Source organism: Muntiacus reevesi, chromosome 13 (genome assembly GCF_963930625.1).
Source record: "Muntiacus reevesi chromosome 13, mMunRee1.1, whole genome shotgun sequence".
In the NCBI taxonomy this organism is placed as follows: domain Eukaryota; kingdom Metazoa; phylum Chordata; class Mammalia; order Artiodactyla; family Cervidae; genus Muntiacus; species Muntiacus reevesi.
Genome location: NC_089261.1, coordinates 541,505 through 562,390, shown reverse-complemented (window position 1 = coordinate 562,390; position 20,886 = coordinate 541,505). Strand labels below are relative to the sequence as shown.

The 20,886-nt window shown below is 64.4% G+C and overlaps 2 protein-coding genes and 1 long non-coding RNA gene across 4 annotated transcripts; 1 reads left to right on the top strand and 2 right to left on the bottom strand.

The window, feature by feature from the left end:
• Nucleotides 1-2,137: 2,137 nt before the first annotated feature.
• On the bottom strand, nt 2,138-3,347 carry GSC2 (goosecoid homeobox 2). The gene is made up of 3 exons (XM_065904838.1): nt 3,104-3,347; nt 2,733-2,986; nt 2,138-2,338 (listed from the first exon to the last, which is right to left on the bottom strand). The coding sequence occupies exons 1-3, from the start codon at nt 3,345-3,347 to the stop codon at nt 2,234-2,236; spliced, it is 603 nt and encodes a 200-aa protein (XP_065760910.1). The 3' UTR covers nt 2,138-2,233.
• A 9,729-nt stretch (nt 3,348-13,076) lies between these two features.
• SLC25A1 (solute carrier family 25 member 1) lies at nt 13,077-16,322 on the bottom strand. Its single transcript, XM_065903881.1, has 9 exons — nt 15,772-16,322; nt 15,431-15,538; nt 15,253-15,352; nt 15,022-15,160; nt 14,559-14,643; nt 14,313-14,417; nt 14,104-14,219; nt 13,924-13,997; nt 13,077-13,723 (listed from the first exon to the last, which is right to left on the bottom strand). The coding sequence occupies exons 1-9, from the start codon at nt 15,854-15,856 to the stop codon at nt 13,609-13,611; spliced, it is 927 nt and encodes a 308-aa protein (XP_065759953.1). The 5' UTR covers nt 15,857-16,322; the 3' UTR covers nt 13,077-13,608.
• A 1,481-nt stretch (nt 16,323-17,803) lies between these two features.
• Nucleotides 17,804-20,333, top strand: LOC136145531 (uncharacterized). 2 transcript variants are annotated; one of them, XR_010658803.1, is made up of 3 exons: nt 17,804-17,918; nt 19,598-19,683; nt 20,208-20,333. It is a non-coding gene; the product is annotated as an uncharacterized lncRNA (long non-coding RNA). The 2 variants fall into 2 exon arrangements; XR_010658804.1 differs by lacking the exon at nt 17,804-17,918 and adding an exon at nt 19,069-19,459.
• The last annotated feature ends 553 nt before the right edge of the window (nt 20,334-20,886 follow it).

Genomic DNA, 20,886 nt, shown 5'->3' with positions numbered 1-20,886 from the left:
ATCTACCTAAGGAGCATCTACCTAGGGGGCACTCGGGAGACGGTCCCCTGGAAGGGAGTGGTTGCAGACCCAAAGGTCAAACAGGCATTGAAGACCACATGGAAGGGGAGAGCGTGTGCAAAGGACCAACGGGAGGAGACACAGAGTGCAAGGAACAGTGAGGTGTGAGCCCACACCAGAGGGCCAGCCTGCACGGACCTTGTGGGTTACGGGTTGTGGGTCACAGCGTGGAGTTTTGTCTTTGTTCTGCGAGCCGTGGGAGCCCTGGGAGTGCTGTAGGCAGGGGAGAGGCAGGTTTGGACTTGCATCCCGGGTTTTATGAGAATGAGTCATAGAGGAATCAGAGTGGGTGCTTGTGGACCAACTGGAGGCAACTGCAATGGCCAAGCCGAGAGGGGACGGCAGTTCTCATCAGATTGGTGCAGTCAAGGCTAGGGAGAAGGCAGCTTCTGGGATTGTTTGGGGAGGTCATCGCCTTGGCCTGGACTTCGTGGGTGAGAGAGAGGAGGAGGCAGGGTGCATGCTGCTAGCTCTCTGGTTCACGTGCCTGGGATGCCTGGCAAGAGCTGCAGGGGACAGAGTGACTAGAAGCCCTGGGCTTCCAAATGGAGCTGTCAAAGGGACAGCTACCCAGCACAGGGGAGAGGCCTGGGGGCGGGTGTAACCGTGGGATGGAGCTGGGACTGGAGGCTGAGGGTGGAAGAGACAGACCAGGGCACGGATGGAGATGAGCGGGAGAGTGTGGGCTCAGCCTCAAGGACACCTGTGTTCCCGGCAGCTGTGGGTGGCCTGCCCGAGACAGCTGGAGAGAAAGGAAAAACCAGGAGGGCAGCATAGCGGCTGGTCCCGGGGCACAGAGCTCTGATCACGGGTGCCCCACACCTTGACAAAAAGCCAGTCAGCCGACAAGGGCTGGGACCAGGGGAGTGGGGTGTCCCAGCTTGGGTGGAAGCCCTGCAGGCAGGCTGTGCAATCTCCAGGGATAAGGCCAGGAGCCATGGAGATGAGCTCCGTGACAGTTGGAAGTGTGCATCCTGTGTGTGTGTTGGGGGGGGGCAAGGGCTGCTGTCCTGGCCGGGACCCCACGCGCCCTGTGCTCTCCCGGCTCACCTGCCCTGGAGGGTCCTGGGAGCCACAGCCCTGGCTTCTAGACCTTCCATGAGGGACTGTGTTTCCCGCCAGATGCTGCCCACCCCCATTCCGTCCAGGACGCATGAGGAGGCAGAACAAAGTCCCCACGCCAGATGGCGTGGGTGTCAGGTGCCAACTTGGGGACTGAAGCCTTGTCTTCACGCTGTCCTTCACCCTGGGGGAAGGATGGCAGAGGGCAGAGCAGACACTCTCCAAGGTGGGTGGGGGGCCCTCCCCAGTTGAACTGGCCGGGCCCCGCAGGGTGACAGAGGCTGGCCGCTGTGATGGAGGAAGACACACCTGCATGGAAACCTCCAGAGTGAGGAATCAAGGACCCCGCCCCCGAGAAGCAGCTCCCGGAGGCCAGTGCAGGGACCAGGGGCCATCCGCTCTGCTGGGGGCAGCCTGGCACAGGGACTGAGGGCGCACCAGTCCCCACTCCCTGGGAAGGAGAGGAGGGCCAGGTCCCCGCAGTGTGGCACGCAGCCGTAGAGGACTTCAGCCTGGACTGCTTTCCCCGTGGTTTCAGTAACTCGTTGGTCTCTCGGGATCCACACAAGACTCACAGGACTCAGGGGTGGGAAAGTGCCTCCTGGGGGTGACTTCACCAACCTTCTCATTCTAGGGGTTGGGGCACCCAGGCCCCGGATGCAGGGGAGGGCCGTGGCTGGGTCCTGGGGGTCGAGTCCCTGCTGAGTAGAACTCCGCCGCCTTCCCCCCTGCGCACGCGCGGGTGCTGGGTGCCCGTGTTGACAAGAGGCAGCTGGGGTCGCCGGGTGGCTTCTTTTGCCCCGCGGAGTGTGATGGGGGTGAGGAGGTTGGCCTACTCTGTACCCCGCTCCCCACCCCTCCCAGATCTCCCCAGCCCTCCTGCCCAGTCGCCTTTGGGACGGAGGGTGCACAGCGCATGGGGCAGCCCGGCGCTCTGGGACCCACCGCAGGGCGGGTGGCCGCAGTCGCTCGCAGAGGGGCTCCCGTGGTCAGCTCCGGGGCCCCGGGTTGGAGGCTGGCGTCCTCGCCCACCTTCCTATGAAGGTCGGGCTGTGCGCTCCCCAGGCCGGCCCCAGAGGACGCCTCCACGCCCGCGGTAACTCTGGCGCCCTCAGCAGCTCTCCTTCGGGGGCTTCTTGGGTCCGGATAGGAGCTGCGCGGACGACGACGCGCGCTTCTGGTGTCGCCACTTGGCCCGGCGGTTCTTGAACCAGACCTGGGAAGGAGACGCGCTCAGGCAGGCCCAGCGCAGACCCAGGTCCCGCGCGGGTCCCAAGTGTCTGGCCGGGTATTTGGGACGCGAATGCGGGCGGACAGGGGCCTCCGGGCGGCTGCTCCCGTCCGTCATCCGCTGCCGAGGGCCCAGGGCCGGAATCCCTTCCCCCCGCTTCCGCCGGCCAGTGCCCCTCCCGCAGCCCCGCGTTCTTCCGAGCCCCCCGAATTCCGGCGCGCGGACGCGGGCTTGATTCGTCAGGGGCGGGTGGGGTGTTTAAAAGTAAGGGAGCCTGACCTCCGCCGCGGCCCAGCCCCGCCGGCCGCCCCTCAGCTCCCGGGCCTCGGCGCTTCCGCCCGCCATGCGGAGCCGCTCTCCCGAGGCGGCGGGCACCCACCTCCACGCGCTCCTCGCGCAGGCGGATGCGGCCGGCCAGGCGCTCGCGCGTGCCCACGTCGGGGTACTGGTTTTGCACAAAGAGGGCCTCCAGCGCCCGCAGCTGCTCCTCACTAAAGATGGTGCGGTGACGCCGCGTGCGCCGCGGCGGCCCCGGGACACCCGCGCCTGGCTGCGCCCCGGGGCCCCCGGGAGGCGCGGCCCAGGGCAAGGGCGCCGCGGGTGTCAGCCTCAGCGGCCACGCCAGCCGCGCGCCTGCCGGGCGAGGGCGCGGTGAGGCGCGGGTCGACGGCCTGGCTCCCCTCGCCCCGCGCCCTCGCCACCAGGGCCTCGCGCCCACCCACCCAGCCTGCGCGCCCCGCGTCCACTCACCCAGCCGCGCGTCTGACTCCGGGGGCCCGCGGGGGCCGCAACAACAGCAGCAGGCGCAGCGCGCGGCCTCCGGCGCCCCGGGCTCCCCCAGCCCCGAGGGGCTCTGGCGGTCAGGGGCCGGCGGCGGGCGGGCGGCCCGGGCCGGGGGGCTACGCTCGGGCAGGCCGGAGAGGATGTGCTCGATGGAGAAGGGGCAGGGCCGCCCGGGTGCCCCGCGGCCCGGCGCGCCCCTCGCAGCCGCCATGCCGCCCGCCCGCCGCCGCCGCCGCGGGAATATATCCGTCGGGGGCCGAAGGGGGGGCGGTGTCCGTGCCGTAATCCCCGGGCTGGGCGCCGCGTCCACTCGGGCTAATCCCGCCTCGCGGCCAGGAGCGGGCTAATCCCTGGCGGCGGCGGCGGCGGGAGGGGCGGCCGGGAGCTCCCTGCCCCGAGCCCGTGCCCCCGACCCGCAAGGCTGGCAGGCGCACGCAGGGCCGCCCCCACTGCCCGCCGGCCCCGGCCCGGCAGACCTTGGGTGCCTGGTCCCGTAGCCGCCGCGCCCAGGGCTGGGTGTGTGTCCCCTTCCGCGCCCCACCGGGGCGGAGGACCGAGGCTGGAGAAACCCCCCAAACGGCAGTGTCCTGAGCTGCGACCTCAAACGGGGCCCGGCACCCGGGGCAACCCCGCCGTCCGCTGTACTCAGCCCGACTGCCCGCTCCCATACTCAGGACCTGGATCTCAACCTTCGGGAGGAGACGGGGCGCAGGCGGAAGCTGTCTCTGCCCATCCCTAAACCCGCAGCCCCATGCTTTCAATTCTCTGCCTTCTCTCCTGGGTGACGGAGCCCACCCGGCGCCATCCGGGGCTCCGCGGAAAGGGACTGTCTGCTTTCTTCTGTGTCCCAGAATCCACCCCCAAACCATTACCACCCCCACCTCCCACCCCGCAGAGCCAGGCTTCCTGGGAGCTGACTGGTGCCCACACCGCCAACTCTTCAACCTCCCTCAGGGTCATTCTGTCCACCATCGCCGGGGACCGACCCGCACTTTGCCAGCTTCCAGGAAGCCTGTCCACCTTCATCTATGCAGCCTTGGACAGCCGGCAGGACTTCTGCTTCAGGCTGTCTCCAGACCGCTGAAAAGTTAGTGTGCGGCTCGCAGGACCGGGCTGCAGACGGCCTGGCTTCTGCCCCAGCTGTCCCTTCCGGGCTCCAGGAGAGGCTCCTTCAGTCCACCCCACCCCATACCCTGGTTTCCCGACCTCTGAGTCCTAAACTGCCATCATTGCGACCTAACTTTCAGATGCTTCGTGGGCTAACCAGTCACGGTGTGAGGTTAGATCCCCGCAGGGCAGGGGCCTCCGTGAATGGAAGGCACCATGAACGGGAAAACACGCAGTCTCGTGCCTCTCCCGCCTCACACGCCTCTCCTCCCGCCTCACACGCCCCTCCTCAAACACCCTTGTTGACTCCACTCGTGTCAGTGAGGACTCTGGACTTCCAGCCACAGAACCCACTGACTTGCTGTCACAAAGAGTCCTGACACAGACTGCCCAGGACTCATTAATCCGGGAGCTCCAGGAAGGAGCCGCCACCTCTGTGAGTGGCCCACCTCATGGTTGCAAGATGGCTGACACCACCCCAGACCTCATCTCTTCCCATGTTTCCCTTTGGATCACCCTAGAAACCTCTCCCAGCCAACTTCCCTCACAGAACTGCAAGCTCACCAATAGATCACAGAAGTTCCTGAGAGTCAACAACCCATCAAAGTCACTTGCTCAAGGATGGGGGCTCCGGGACCAGTGGCCAGGAAGGCTGGGTCCTGGCTGTTCCTTCATCCCTCTCCATCCTCACCCTTGGTGACCTCTTACAACCTTGAACCTTCGGACGCCACTTGTGTGGCAAGGACTCCCCAGGTGATACCTCCGGCCTGACTGCTCCTTCTGCTCCAGGCTGGCATCTCCCTAAGCACCTGCTCCATGTCCCATTTCAGCACCAAGGAACATTCAGTCACTATGCTTGGGACAGACTCAAGATCTCCTGGAAACCTCCACCCCCTGCCTGGTACCCCACCTTGATAAATGGGTTACCTACACCCCTACCCACCTAGGTGGACGTGCTATCTCTCCACCGATGTGATGCTCTTCAAACCTGTCAGCAAATCCTTGCACACCTCCCTTCAAGAGGTGACATCTAATGTCCCTTTTTTTGTATGTGCACTGGTTTAGTGGCTCTCTTCTAACCGCTAGGAGGCAGAAATGACCCTGTGGTTTCTGAGGCCGGGTCCCACAGCTGGCTGACACAGCTCCTCTCCCATCTGGGGACGCTCGCTGCAGCAGCCACAGGAAGGACACGCAGAGCAGCCCCAGCTGAAGGACCGGCCCCAGACCTGCTCGGGGCCGCTCTGACGTTGACCCCTTTTAAATTTTGTCTATGATGTAGGTTAAGACCCAACTTTCATTCTTTGCATCTGGATATCCAGTTTCCAGCTGTCCCAGTCCCATTTGCTGAAAAGATTATTCTTTTCCCTGTTGAATTGTATCCCCCTCAACCCAGTTGCAAATCAATTGACCATAAACGTGAGGACTTATTTCTGGATTCTGAATCCTGCTCCATTGATCTACATGTCTACCTGTAGTTTTTTTTTTTAACTGCTTTATTATTTATTTATTATTGGCTGCCCTGGATCTTTGTTGTTTTGCATGGGCCTCTCTCTAGTTGCATCGAATGGGGCTTCTTCCTGCAGCGCCTTCTCTTGTTGCGGGGCAAAGGCTATAGGCACGCAGGCTTCAGTAGTTGGGGCATGCAGGCTTGGTTGCTCCCAGCATGTGGGATCTTCCTGGACCCAGGGTCAAACCCGTGTCCCTGTGTTGGCAGGTGGACTCTTATCCACTGTACCACCAGGGAAGTCCTTACCTATACTGTCTTGATTACTGGAGCTTTGCAGTTGAGATTGAGATTTGGAGGTTTGAGATTGACAAGTGTGAGTTCCGCAGCTTTTTTTCCCCCTCAACATTGATTTGACTATTATGGTTCTCGTAAACTTTCTTGTGAATTTTAGGACCAGCTCGTCAGTTTATCTGAAGAGACCAGCTGTAATTTTGATAGAGATGACATTGAATCTGAAGATCCGTTTGGGGAATCTTGCCATCTAAACAACATTAACAGTCCATGAACATAGAACCTCTTCCACTTACTTAGATCATCTGGAATTTCTTTCACTAGTGTTTGTAATTTTCAGAGTACACATTTTTTTTTTCACTTCTTTGATTAAAGTTATCCTTCAGCATTTTGTTCTTTTGGGGATTATTGTAAGTGGAATGATTTTATTTCATTGTTGAACTGCTCACTGCAAGTGTATAGAAATACAAGTGATTTTGTACATTGATCTTGTTACCTTGCAACCTGCAGAATTTGTTTATTCTAATAATTTTTTGTGGATTTAAAAGGTTTCTGTATACAAGATAACGGCGCTTGTGAACAGAGACTGTGCTTCTCGCTTCACAGCACTGCCGCCTTCTGCTCCATCTTCCCGCCTGAGCTCCCTGCCCGTGTGTGCGCGCTCAGTCGTGTCCGACTCTTGCGACCCCGTGGCCTGCAGCCCACCAGGCTCCTCCGTCCGTGGGATTCTCCAGGCAAGAGTCCTGGAGTGGGTGCCATTGCCTCCTCCAGGGGTTGTCCTGGTCCAGGGATTGAACCTCTGTCTGTTGCATTGGGAGGCCCCTGACTAGAACCTCCAGTAAAAGGCTGGACAACAACGGGGAGGAGGGCATTCTCATGTTGTTCCTGATCTTAGAGGGAAAGGATTCGGTCTTCATCACTGGCCAAAAAAGAAAGAAAAAAAAGTAGCAATTTACCAATTTAGCAAAGCCTCAAAAGATATTAAAATGAGTGAGCCGAGTTACACTTCTCCTAATGGTAGTCACTTGCTTTGGACTAATCCTCCAGTGGATAGCAATGATAAACTCTGAAAACCATATTTTGAAGAAAACCTGGGAACACTGGGTATGAACAGTAGAAACCAGAAGGGGATCAATGCCAAGGCTGAGGGCCTCAACATCTCTTTCTGGGGGACACAGAAGCACAGGTGACTATCAGTTTGCACACTGACAGCACTGCCTGCTGTCCAAAAGGGGGGACGTGGGTGGTCAACCTGGCGGCAGGACAGAGCCGGGGGAGGGCAGGGAGGCTCAGCAAGAAGGCACCGGGACAGACACGGTGGCTTCAGATCTCAAGTCTCGAGGATGCAGGCTCCAGCTTTGAGTCCCCAGGATGCACGTGGCCCCATCACCCAGGGCAACACTCCCAGGTGGACGCAGCTGGGCCGCCACTGGGCGCTAACCAGGGGTGCAGGATGGGCGAGCTGGGCACTCAAGTGGTTGGGACAGAGCCCCAGCCGCCTCCATGATACCACCTGCTGGTCCACACGGACCCACTGTCCCCCTTGGTAAATGGCCCACCTCACCACCTGGGTAAACCGCGCCTACACTGCCGTCCATCGTGCTAAATGCACACCTGCCCACCCAGGTAAGTGGTCCAACTAGCCTCCCTGACACCCCCTGCCCTCAGAGCTGCCTGAGCACCACGCTTCATGCGGGACGCTGCCCCGCCCACCCCATCACCTCACCGGTCCTAACACAGCCCTCAGCACTGGTGCCGATGCCCGGCCACCTGGGCCCCACACCGGCCTTCGGACCCAACCCCGGCCACTTTCCTGGCCTGACCCCCTCACTCTCTGCACACAGATCCAATCACGGCGCTCCCCTGCTCAGGATAAGAGGATCAGTCGCCTCTTCGCGGTGCTCCTCCGGCCCCTGGACCTCTCTCCGGCTGCCCTCTCCCTCCCATTGCCCAGGTGGCAGACCAGCTCAGCCAGCGGCCCAGCGCTCTCGGCCGGGTCCTGGGGTTCAGTGTGGCCTCCGCAGAGCGGCCTTCCCTGCTCACCCCACCTGCCCCTGCCCCTGCCCAACCCCCTCCACGGTCCCAGTGACTCCTGATTGCCCTCACGTCTGTCTCCCCGACTGAAGAGCAGACCAAGTTGCTTCCAGGACTGGTCAAAACTGGTCAGTGCCAAAGAGGGGGTGGATGGCGGGGGCGGGGCCTCTGGGGAGGGAGGAATGGGGCGGGAGGAGCACCAGGGGCCAAGGGCCGGGACCTCAGTGCCGAGAAACCACTGGCTTCGGACAGGCAGAGGCTAGGGCGCCAGGCGGGCCCGGTAAGGCCCAGGGCGAGTTTGGAAGTCAGGTCCCGGCACATGCCAACGTGCGGCCAGAGAGCAGACGGCGAGCACGGCTCTTCTGCCGCCAGGGAGGGTGGAGGCGGCGGAGGGCCCCGGGCGCCGCTCAGGGATGGTGAAGGCGGCCGGGACCCGGCGGGGTGGGGGGGGCACCGCCTCCCCTTTTCCCTGCAGCGCGCACCCCGCCCCCTCCCGGCCCGGCGGCCAGGCCATCAGGACTCCCTGATTGCTTTCTTTCACGCCGGTGCCTTTCTCTGCAGCGAACGCCCGCTAATGCCTCCTTTATCACGGAATTAGGGGATTTAGGGCCCACGGCACAAAGGGGCCCTCGATAGCGGCCATAATCAAGCGCCGATCGGCCGATCTCGAGCGGGCCCGGGAAGAAAGCGAGCGCGGGGATTAGCGCCGCGGGGCCGAGATAGCATCGCGCGGGCCGCATGCTGGGGCCGCCGGGGAGGGCCGGCCGCGCCGCGGAGAAAGGCCGGCTTAGCCGCCGGGCGCCGGGGATTCTGAAGCCATTAGCGGGGATTAGCACACGGGTTAATCTACTTTGGCCGTTCAATTGTCAGCGGGCCGCTCGCGTGGAGGACCCTCGGTGGCGTGGCCGCGGGACCTCTGCGGTCCAGCACGGGAGCCGGTCTCGATTTCCCCAGCGGTCACCGGGTCAAGCCTGGTCCCGAGTCCCAGAGGGCGGGATGAACCCCTCGGTCCCTCAGACCATCGGGCTCCGCGTGCAGTTGGCCCCGGTTGGAGTGGAGCCCGGCTGTTGGCTGCAGCCTGTGCTGGGGATCAGGGAGCACTGGCCCATGCCCATCCGCGAGGCCCCCGCCCTTCCGGCCAGCTCCTCCTCTGCACACCCGGCTGGCCCTCAGGTGTGGTTCCATAGCAAGGCACACCCTCCCCACCCCGCAAGGCCAGGGGGCCGATCCTGCAGACCAAAGGGAGGCTGCCCGAAGCCAGCAAGGAGCCCCTGTCTGCAGACCCTCCATCCCTCCCGCGGTCCCACCCCAGGATTCGGACCCCAGCCCCGGCGGACGTGATCTCACCGTCTGCCTCCCCAACCCCAACCTTCAGCTCCCTCACTGAGGGGGCCGGGGGTGAGGGCTGTGCAGACCTGGCTCTCATAGGTCCCAGGCAGGCTCTGTCTCTGCCTGGGTTTTCCCGTCTGAGGAAAGGGCCTGGCCGAAAGGAGTGGCGCTGGCAGGAGGCCCACTGTGCGGTGTGCTACTGCTGTTTGCTGGAGGGGCGCGCCCCCGGCCCCACCGACGACGGGTTCCGGGGGTGGGGGGCTCGGCGGGGTGCGCCTGCACCACGAGGCTGCCCCGGCCTCCTCCTCCATGGCGATGGGGTGGGGCATGGTCCCCGCCCCCTACTCGAGCCCGCGGGTGGGAGCAGGTGCCCGGACTGGAGCTGGCCAGCAGCGGGGAGGCTGGCGACCCTCGCGGCCCCATCCCGTGACCCTGTCCCCCGTCCCGTGGCTGACACCGGGGACTCGGTAGCCAAAGGTTGCACGGGAGGGAGACACGGGCGCGAGCTCCGGGCCAGCGCGTCAGGGGCGCCCGTGGCGGCATCCAGCGTGAGCAATGGGTCGTCGGGGTGGGGTGGGGTGGGGTGGGCGATGGCGGTGGCGCCGGACAAGCCCCGAGTGTTGGCGGCTGCCCGACGAGGACCTTGCGAGCGGCCGTCCAGCGACGGGCCGAGCGCATGCGCGGGCCTGCGTCGCACTGGCGCGGCGTGACACCATCAGCGCGCGCCGTCCGATTTCCCGGCGCCGGCGGCCCCGCCCCCAGCAGCCTCGGCCTCGCCCTGAGGGCGCCAGCGGCCGGCGACTGGGCCCCGGGGTGGGGCTCCTCCAGCTCGAGCGGGCCTGGAAGGCCATTTTGGTGTCTCCGGGTCTCTGGGCCGAACTTTAGCCGACGGCCCGCGGGCGCAGCCCTTCCCCGGGTCACACAGTTGTGGGGGGGGGGGGGCGGTCACCGGGCCGTCGGCTAAAGGTCGACCGACCGGAGGCGGGGCTCCTGGAGAGCGGCCGCGGGTCCGAGAGCTTGAGCCCGAGGCCAGTTTTCAGTTGGGGGTTGGGCGGCGGCCGCCGCAGGCGTCTGAGCACAGGAACTGGGATGGCCCGTGCCTGTAGGTCACCTCGGGAGACAGCCACTCCTCTGGCCGAGTGGGGTGTCAGGTCCAAGCCCGGCCAGAGGGGGAATAAGTGGGTGTGGCCGGCCCGGCCGAGGAAACAAAAACGACCACGGTTGTGGTGGGCGGGGTGGGATCAGGGCCTGGCGCAGTCCACGCAGCTGAGGTTGTTCTCGGGTGGTCTCAGGTGGGCGTGGAAGCAGGCGAACTGCCAGGCCGCGGCCCGCCGTTTCCTCCTTGGGTCACTCGCTTGCTCGTCCTAGGCCACGTCTGTCCGCGGTCCTAGCTGTTCTCTGTGGTCCTCCCGCGGTCCTTTTCGGCCATTTCTCTGCTGTGGCCGCCTCTCTCTCTCCTTGGCCCTGTTCCCAGATCCTGAGGAGGCAGGTCCTCAGACCTCGGGATTCTGTGCAGGGAATCTGAGAACACGTAGGAAGTAGAATGTCAGTGAGGAAAGTAGTCTGGCATTCTCAGCTCTGATTGTTTGCTGTGAAGGCTGAGGACAACCTGAAACAGAATTCTCTTTGTTGGCTGAAAGGGGAGAGACCCATTTGTCAGGAGCGATTCTGTGTGTGTACTAAGCTCTGATTGCCATTCATCACCTACACAAGGACATGGAAAAACCTAGGGGATGCCTGTAGGGTAGTGAGGGAGGGGAGGGGAGGGTTCAAAGAAGTAGGGCAGGGGGCCCTGCCTAGAGTGGGGGTAGGACGCCCCTCAGCCACACAGTGATGAGATGGGGCTGGAGGTTGGCCAAGGCCTGCCCCTGGAATGGCCACCATCTCACCCTTTGCTCCCTTGGCCTGTCTCTGAGGCCATTGTCCTGGGCACATTTCCTGATGACTCAAGGCTCAAGACGATGCCAGGTGGTGAAGGTTGCTTAATACTGAGTGGCTTCCAGCTGGGCTCAGACGTTTTTGGCTGTGGGCTGGATACCTTGACCCAGAGTCTGCACTCAGCTCACAACTCCTCTGATAATGCAGGCACAGCTGCACCCAGGTCCTGGCCTGTGTGTCCAGGTTGGCCGGGGTGGGGTAGGGGAGAACCACACTGGAAGTGGAGTTTTTCGCCTCTCAACTGCTCAAAGTTCTGTCCACGTCATTCTGCCCCTTGGCCCAGTGCTGCAAGGACAATGTCCCCTGCCATCAGCTTTCTAGATCTTGATTAAGTGCACTGGGCTTTCTGCAGACACCTGCCTGCCCCTCTAGCCACTCTCCACTGGCTCACTTCCCTCTGGCTTTGCTGACGTTGTCTCAGACAACACCCCACCCCCACTTCCCTCAGGACTTAACTGCAGGAACTGAGGCTTCCATGGATCCCACATTCTGTCAACAGGTGGAGTAGGTGGGGGGCAGGTGGCTTCTCCAGGCTCACAGCCCCAGGGGACTCGGGCTCAGCTCCATCACCTTTTCTGGCTGGGCTCCCTGCTGTGGCACAGGTCCCAATACTTTCCTTCAGGCTCAGTGCAGCCAGACTCCTTCCTCCTTATGAAAGGAGGTAGGGACAGGGCTGGGGGTGCTGGTAGGCAGTCAGTGAGCAGATGCCACTCCTAGAGGTATTTCGTGGCAGAGTTCCCTCAGGGCCCAGCTCTGGGGCTCCGCCACATCTAGGAACTAGCTGGGCCCCGAGCCCCTGCTAAATTTCCCTGAGGGCTCTCTCTGCAGAGAGAGAGTTTTAAGCACTGTACGGTGTTTTAAGCCCGTACAGACACTACAGCACTCCTCATAGCCCACAGGGCTTGGTTCATTCCACAGTTGGGAAATGGGAGTTTAGGTGGCTTGCCTCAGCCTGTGAGCAGTCAACTTTGTTGCCAGGCCCTTTCTCCTCCCTTTCCTGAGAGGGCACACTGTTGGTCCTTGCATCCCTCAAACCCACCCTTGGCCCCCAGATCTACCCCAGACTCCAGGGATCCAGGTGCTGTGGGGGCTCTCCCCTGAAGGGAACAGCTCTAGGAGTGGGACTTGCCTGCTAGTTGAACCAAATCCACTGTGTGGCTTTTGCTGCGGAGTCACTTGGACCGGAAGGCCCCTCTGCCCCGCACAGCCTGGGCCACCTCCTCCTCTTGGCTCACAGGTGGATTTCCAGCCAGATCTGGGCCAGGGGGACCCTCTGGTTCAAGGCTCTCTGGCCCCTGTGCTGGGCTGGGCTCCCAGCTGTGCCTGGGCCCCAGAGGAAGGTGGGCTCCAGCAAGGGGGACCCTTACTCAGGTTCAGTGCTGTGGGGTGAGGGCCCCAAGTACCCACTGCCTCCCAGCCTTGGTGAAGCATTAAGGGCCTCCTGCTCAGTCTCGGCACCAGAAAATGGTTACTCCAAAGCAGTTCCCCGTGAGCAGATCACTGGGAAACCATGGAGTGAGGTGGGCTGGGCCCTCAGCTGCAGGGTGGACAAGAGCCCAAGAGCCCCTTCTCCAGGCCCGACCACCTGCTGCCTGCCAAGTGACCCCAAGGACATGCCCTCCGGCTCTCCTGCAGGATCTTGCCTCCTGGTCATAGGCAAAGCCTGGTGCCAGGCCACAGCTTGCTTGCCCACCAGCCCGCTTGGCCCCCTGGCAGGTGGAGTGGGCCTGCCCTTGGCAGAGGCGTGGGCACCACTGCCCACCCACACGTGGGCTCACAACAGGGACAGGAGGCTGCAACAGGATCCGGTTTATTGCCTTGGAAGGGTGGTCCTGAGAGTGGCAGGTGCCACCCTGTCCCGGGCGGAGGGAGGGCCCGAGGGCCATTAAGGCCAGTGGCGGGAAAAGCGGGGGCCACGCAGCCCCTGGAATGCAGTGAGGCCAGGCTGAGGCCCGGAGGCAGCTGTGGTGGGCTGGGGCACTGCCCCTGCTGCCCAGGGTGGAAGGCACCGGGCTGGGACGTGACCCTGGCCACAGGGGCACCCCGGGAAGGGGGCAGAGGGTCACAGCACACGAAACATGACACGGGCACACAAGCACGTGGACAAGTGGGCACAGATTCACAGGCCAGAGGGACACCCAGTCTCAGCTGGACACACAGACACTGCGGTGGCAGTGTACAGGCCACAGAGGACGTGTGGACCTGACGGCCACAGGGGACACCCAGGCCATGGAGTACGCGGGACAGGGAACAGGCCTTTTGGCACGACTGCACTGGAATTGTAAGAAGGGGGCGCCGGGGGCAGCCCGTGCGCAGACCCCAGGGCTCAGTCCGTCTTCCACACTTTGTTGAGAAGCTTCACCACCTCGTCGTAGATGACGAACACAATGGCCACATCCAGGCAGACCCTGCCGAGGCGTGGGACGGTGCCCTTGTAGAACCTGGGGAGGGAGGCGGCGGAAGGGCAGGTGAAGGCGCGGCTCTGGACAGGGCGGGGTGGGGGTGGAGGAGTCAGAGCCTGAGGGAGCAAGAGCCGGCCCTTTGGGGAAGCCCAGAGAGGGGGCACCGGGGTGCTGGTGGCCCGGCGGAAGGTAGGGAGGGCCCGGGGTGCAGAAGGCAGCGCTGCCCCTCGCCCACTCACGCCTTGAGTCCCTCCTTCCTCAGGATCTGCAGGCCGCAGTCCCACGTGTTCCGGTACTTGTGTGCCTCCAGTCCCTGCAGGACACCAACAGCGCGGAGCCTCGGTAACCTGTGCTGCCCTAGGCCCCGCCCCGCCCCGCCCCGCCCCGCCCGCCCCGCCCCGCCCCCGCCCCGCCCCCACCTGCATCCGGGTCTTGATCACATCCAGTGGCGTGTTCCCGAAGACACTGGCTGCACCCGCGATGGCTCCGAACACCCCAGTGATCAGCGGGTTCATGGGCTTGTTGGGGTTGTCCCCTGGGTGGGGGTGAGGGCTGGGGTTAGACAGGGACAGCGAGCGAGGGCAGGGCTCCAGGCCTGGGGGGGTGGTGTCTTGGGGTGCAAACACACCTCGGTACCAGTTGCGCAGGGAGGTCATGACGAAGAAGCGGATGGCCTGGTTGGATCCCTGCTTCAGCACGGTGGCCGTGAGACCTTGGTACGTCCCCTTCAGCCCTGGGGCAAAAAGGCACGGCCGTCACACCTACGGCCTCCCGGACGGACGCAGGAGCGCCAAGGCAGGAAGCGCCGGTGGCGACTCTGGGCAGCCTGGCCCAGGTCCCTGACCCCACCAGAGGGCAAGGTCGAGCGGCTCACCTTGTTCCCGCACGATCTCCCTGACCCCGTGGAAGAATCCTCGGTATTTGGGGCTGGCAGAGGTCTGGTCATGGATGAATTTCACCTGAGGAAGAGGCGGCAAGGCGCTGGCTCCCAGGGGTCAGGGCACGGGCGCCCCTGGCCGCCTTACGGGGAAGCCTCTGCTGTTATGTTTACTAGTTTTTCAGACAACTTAGGCAGCAGACACGTGTTACCTTGTTTTGTGCGCCTAAGTTTTTTAAGGCAGTGTTATCTTCCCACTGCCTTGAGGATAGAGTCCAGCCCCCAGCAGGCTCTTCCGGCGGGCTTTCGGCGCAGGGCTCCCCAGGCAGACCCCTGCCCACCTCGACGGTCTCCGCGGGGCAACACCCCTGCCCACCTCGACAGTCTCCGCGGGGCACAATGCCGCCACCCCGCCGCCCAGTGCTGTCTCACGCCTTGTCTCCTACGGGGATCTGCCCACCTTGATGGTCTCCATGGGGCACACGACCACCACGGCCTCGGCCACTCCGGCGCCCAGGCCGCACAGCAGCCCGCGCGTGCTGTCCAGTCGTCCCTGGGCGTCCCGCATGTGGTTGCTGAGAAATTCGAACGTCCCGAACCTGGGGCGGGAGGCTGAGGCGTGAGACGGGCCGCCTAGGGGCCGGGGCTCGCTCCCTCCCTCCCGCGGCCCCCGGGGCCCGAGCCGCCTCACCTGACGGCCGCCTTGGGGATGGAGCCGTAGAGCAGGGAGCTGAGGCCGCGGTACAGGCCCAGGACGCCATGACTGCGGACTGTCTGCCGTACGCAGTCCCCTGGGGGAGGGGGCAGTCAGCGGCCCCGCCGGCGCCTGCCTGCCGGCCCGCCCACCCCCGCCAGCTGCCCCCACTCACCGATGCCCCGGTAGCGCGGCGGGTGCGAGCGCTCGTCCAGCTGCAGCTGCGTCTTCACGTACTCGGTGGGGAAGGTGATGCAGATTTCGATACCGCCCGCCAGGCCGCCTGCGGGTAATGACCGGGACCCGGACGGCGCTGAGACCCCTCCCCCGCCCGGACTATGCCCGCCGCCCGGGGACCGGGCCCGCGCCTCCCCCCCCTCCTTGGTCTCGGCGGGACGCCCGGGGGACCGGGCAGCGGTGGCCGCGCCCGCCCGGAAGCGCGGCGGAGCCGGTACGCCGGGCCCGCTAGGAAGCGCAGCGGGGTCAGGGTCCGAGTGCGCGGTGCGCGCGCCCCACCTGCCAGGATCGCCTTCCCCGGGTGAGTGAGTGCGGCCTTCCCGGGCGCGGGCGCGGCGGCCGCCAGAGCGCGGGGTGCGGCCATGGCGGGCGGGCGGGCGGGGCGGGGGCCCGGCGGCGGCGGTGGCCTAGGGTCCGAACTCTCGCGCTTGGTCGCGGCGGCGGCGGCACCGGTTATGGGCCGGGGCGGAGCCGCCGCTTCGGCCCAGGGCTCCGCCCCGCGTGGTCCGAGCCCGGCCCCGCCCCCCGGCCCGCCCCGAGCTCGCGGGAACAGGAGGCCGGGGGCCCCTGCGGCCCAGCCAATGGCCGCGCGGTCCTGCCCGGCCCCGCCCAGAGGCCCCGCCCTCGGCCGGACGGCCCCTCGGCCCAGCCAATGGCCGCGCGGTCCCGCCCCGAGGGCCCGCCCCCTCGTCAGGAGGGCGGGGCCTTCCCTCACCCCAAGCGCCGCGCGGTCGCCGAGCCTCCCAGGGCTCGGGGCTCCCGGCGGCGCGCACGGGGAGTTCAGGGCCTCGCCCGCGCGCGCCAGCCGCGACGGGAAGCGGGGACACGCCGACTTTCATTTTACATGCGGGGCTCACACACTGCCTAGTGGGTCCGCAACGTGACCCAGAGGAGCAGATCCCCCGGCGCGGAGTGGGCAGGGCGCCCTTCCCCTGCGCCCGGGAGTCCTCGCGCTTTTCTCCCCAGGAGGGAGGACTCCAGCCAGAAGCCTCGGGGGTCGGAGTTCACCTCCCGCGAACAGTCCGTGGCCGCCCCGGGCTTCGGCGGGGCCACCATTCACTGGGTCCCAGCAAAATGAATTATGTCCGGGCGGCCCCCACCCCCGGGTTCTCTGTGCTTCCTGGTGACGCGCTCCTTGGGGAGGTTAGGGATCCGCAGAGGGCGAAGCTGAGCCCGGGAGCCAGCGGGGGAGCCGGCAGGCAGGGCCCGCACCGGGCCTGCGGTCAGCGGAGGCGAGAGAGAGGCCCGGGTGGTGAGCAGAGCTCCTGCTGCCCCCGAGCGGCCAGGGGCCCAAGGAGCAGGGTGTCAGGCCAGACCTGAGCACACAGAAGCCGCAGGGACACGGGCCTTGTTGTGGAGCATCCCCGCCCCTCAGGCACAGACTGAGCTGAGCCCACTGGGTCCAGGCGTGCCCATCAAAATAGTACAAAAAAGGCTGACCTTCGTGCCAGGCAGGGAGGACACGCAGGGGAGGCCTGAGGCTCGCAGGCTGCTTGCCCACACTGCTGGCTGGGGTCCCTCCTGCAGCCTCTGTGCAGGGGACACAACCACCCTCTATGCTTGAGGGCACGTCGTCCAGGCAGCTGTCCAGAGCAAGGCCAGCGAAGCCTTGCTGCAAGAGGGGCCGGAACATGCACACTTGCAGCTGGGCAGCTGCCGGGCACAAGGGTCAGTGCCAGCGAAGGTGGTGCCAGCCCAGCAACCCTGGAGCACTGACCCTTCCACAGCGGGAGGCCTGCCCCACCTGGAACCCAGCTAGGGGAGCGCAGAGCCAACAACTTCCCCACTCTCCTCCTATTCCCACCCCCACCCCCTGGACAGGGGGCTAGGGGCTACCAGTTGCCACCTACCACGCAGGAGTGGGGTGGGGCCTCAGGCTCTCTGGGGCGCCCAGTCTGTCCATCTGCGAAGAGGGGGGGAATGCTGAGTGCCTGTATGACAGGCTGTGTGCGTGCCAGGGGCACGCAGGGGCATGCGGCTCACACGAGAGGGAGAGCGGAGGACGGGTGCCCGGGGTACCTACTGTGACGTCCGTAACCAGGCAGAGATGGGGTGGCAGCCTGATGAACCCCAGCCTCCGCTGCAGTCTTGGGCCTTCACGCGGACACTAGGCCACCAGTGCACCGGAGCAGTGGCCTTTGACCAGGGGTCACGAGTGCAGCACTGCCTGCCTTCAGCCAGCCAAGGCCGCCCACCCCTCCTGAGACCAGTCATCTGGGGCAGGGGGGAACGGGGTGAGGTGTGGCTGAGTGGACACACACCGTGTTCTCGGGCCAACAGCAACTGTGTGTCTGGGATCCCACACATGCACAGGGTGAGAAGACTCACGTGTCCGGCGTGTGCCCAGGTCTGGGAGGGAGCTGGCCAGCCAGAGCAGAGCCAGCCCTGCCCTTCCTCCACGGGAGCTGTGTCCACGGCCCCCCCAGGTGAGCTGGCACGGGGGGGGGTTTCTTCCCAGGGGATGTAGCTTCACCAGGCGGGAGGCCCGGGGCCTGGGTCGCCACTGGCGAAGGGGGGGGCCTGGCCTTCTTGTTGGGGCCCCTCAGCTCGTCCTAGACCAGCTCCTGTCCTGCTTCCCAGCTGGTTCCCCTTTAGTCTCCGCAGTCACTGGTGATAACCCTGTTCCTGACGTTCAAGCCCCAGAGCAAACAGTCCACCTGGGCTGCGGTCACCCCACCGCCCATCCACGTGCACATGGGGATGGCCGACCCCCCCCCCCCCCCCCGCCCTGCCACGATCAGCACCAGGCCCTCACCTCCGGCCCCGCACGAGCAGCGTCCTGCTGCAGTGACCCCTCTCGGAACACTGGGCAAGTCCTTCCCTCACACGTCCCCTGGTCCTGGCCCCTGCATTTCTCCAGGAGTTACCTTGACAGTCCTGCCCTGCGAAGCACTCTGGCCCCTACCCTGCACACGTCACCCCCTCCCAAACACTGCCCCCTGTCTGCCAACATCACCGAATGTGGATTTGACCCAAGAGGCTTTTCTGTTTTACCCACTGATAGCCACTGTCTGGAATAACGTCTGCCACACAGTAGGGGCTGGAACGTTTGCTGAACGGCAAGTGTTTCACATACCAGCCTCAGGGTGGCTTAAACACCCTCCCCGGTTGCTTTACGATTTGTTTCTAGGACTTCTGCACGGCAGGAAAGTGCCTCTCACCAGATCTCGGTGGTATCCACCTGCACAGGCCCCGAGCCCTGCGACTCTTTAAGGCCCCTCCAGACTTGTGCCTCCGTTGCTGGGGGGAGGCTGGGGCTCGTGGTCCATGGGGAACACTGCCCAACAACCCCCTCCCCAGGCTGCCTGGAGCAGGCCGCCCCTGTGACCACAGCCCCGTGCAGGCCCATCACGCCAGGCACGCACACCGCGGCGTCTCCCGGCCAACTGTCCAACGCTGAGTCCGAGCGCAGCACCTGTGGGGAGACCCCACCCTCCCCAAGGGCCCAGGTCCCCCTCCTGGACTTGGGCGCAGCCCCCGTCCCCAGGGCCCCGCGGGGGTGGCTGTGGCTGTCGTCACCAACCCAGTGGTCTCAGCACGTCGCCCAAAGGTGGTCCCCAGGGTGGCCCCCTGGGCACCGACCGGGCTCCTGAAGGTCCAAGGAGCCGAGAGAAGTGAGGGCACCTCAAAAGCCCAGGCCTGGCCGGCAACGGGGCGCAGGCTGGCTTGGCTACCTGTCGCCACACGACCCCCACGCCTGCAGCACCGAGGTGCTGGCTCCACACCCCGCAGCCTGGGCTCTAGCCAGAGGGGGACTGGACGCCTGCGTGGAGACATCCCGAGGGCAGAGCGCCGCCGGAGGTGGAGGGCCAGGCCTCGGAGCATCCCAGCCGGCCGGGCCCCGCCGGCTCCGGGCCGGGTCCGCGCACAGGGACCACCTGCTCCGGCACTGTCCCACGTGGCTCCTGGAGAAGCAGATGCTGGGGCCGCAAGAGGCTGGGGGTCGGAGCCCCCCGCTGACCCGCAGGTCCGGTTGGTGGGCAGGGCCGGGCGCAGGGTCTGCGCCGACGATGATCTGAACCTGCTTGTGCCCCGGCCCAGCCGCCCACAGACGCGCCGGCAGGAAGCCAAGAAAGAGCCCCTTGTCCTCTCTCTCTTTTTTTAGAGCTATGTTTTATTCTGCGGAAATGTTTAGGATTTCAAGTCCGGAGACGGCATCCCAAGAAACCCTGAGAGAGCTGCTGCGAGCAGGTGAGGACAGGGAGCCAGGTTAGAGTCTGTAATGAAGGGCAGGGAGGCTGAACGTCCAAAGATCATTGTGAAGTAAAGAAAACCAGATAACCAAGTTAGGGAATTTGGCTAGCACTTTTCCACACGTGGGAAGATGCAAGAGTCTGGAGCCCCTTGTCCCTGGGCAGGAGGAGGCTTCTGCTCCAAAGGCCCCCGTGGGGCCACTGGGGTGCCCGTCTCGGGGTGACCAGGAGAGCCCCCCACCAGCACAGCCTCCCCACTCCCTGCCCTAGAGGCAGGAAACATACGGAAAAGGCATGGTCTCTGCTCGTGTTTTCTGCATGAGGTGTCACCAGCACCCTGGGGACCCTTGTGGGCACGCATGTGTACACACACACGGGCACGCTCACACACACACAGAGATAGGGCCACGCTGTCGTCCTTCCTCTGTTCATTCTGGACAGCAGAGCAGGTGGACTCCGGACACCTACACTGTTTTAACTGAAGTCTTGCTATTGACCGGATGCTTGGTTTTCACGCTCTAGTACACAAGGCTTCAGACGTTCACTGATGCAAAGTCGCTGCACGTCTTCTCAAGCGTTTCCGACACGAGGATCCTGGGCAGGGCTCCACGACCCGCCTGCGTGCTCAGCACAGACGCCAGTGAGGTGACACCACCTCAGACACAGCTTCACGCGTGGGCATCACGTGTACACTGGTGCACACGTGTTCCATCCTGCCCGACTCTGTGCGACCCTGTGGACTGCAGCCCACCAGGCTCCTCTGTCCGTGGGATTCTCCAGGCAAGAGTCCTGGAGTGGATGCCATGCCCTCCTCCAGGGGAGCTTCCCAACCCAGAGATTGAACCCTTATCTCCGGCATCGGCGGGCGGATTCTTCACCACTGAGTCACCTGGGAAGCCTCTGCCTGCTGATAAGTTCCCTGCTATGAAGACAGCGCCTGGAGCCGCTTAACTGATATAGGAGTTCCCCGGCCAGCAGCCGTATCTGGTCTCATCACATCTACTCCTCAGTCGGCAACGACCTGGCTGAGGACCCGGCCTCCTGCCTCCTGAGGAACCGGTCGCAGTCCCAGCAGCCACATCTGGCGGGACCCAGAGGTCAAGTCTAAAAGTCTGAGCTCTTAGTGAACAGCCTTTATACAAACATAAAGTATCTTGAGTGCTTTATCAAGAACTCTGCCCTTTTAAAAGCTGGGGTGGCC

Bases quoted from the DNA above. Each gene is read 5' to 3' on its own strand.
- GSC2 (XM_065904838.1), bottom strand. From the start codon at position 3,347: ATGGCGGCTGCGAGGGGCGCGCCGGGCCGCGGGGCACCCGGGCGGCCC. The intron at 2,987-3,103 runs GTGAGTGGACGC...CTCGCCCGGCAG, and splicing joins GGAGTCAGACGCGCGGCTGG to GCGCGCGGCTGGCGTGGCCG. The intron at 2,339-2,732 runs GTGGGTGCCCGC...TCTCCTTCCCAG, and splicing joins TGCGCGAGGAGCGCGTGGAG to GTCTGGTTCAAGAACCGCCG.
- SLC25A1 (XM_065903881.1), bottom strand. From the start codon at position 15,856: ATGGCCGCACCCCGCGCTCTGGCGGCCGCCGCGCCCGCGCCCGGGAAG. The intron at 15,353-15,430 runs GTGAGTGGGGGC...CCCCTCCCCCAG, and splicing joins GCCGCGCTACCGGGGCATCG to GGGACTGCGTACGGCAGACA. The intron at 14,418-14,558 runs GTGAGCCGCTCG...TTTTTGCCCCAG, and splicing joins GGAGATCGTGCGGGAACAAG to GGCTGAAGGGGACGTACCAA.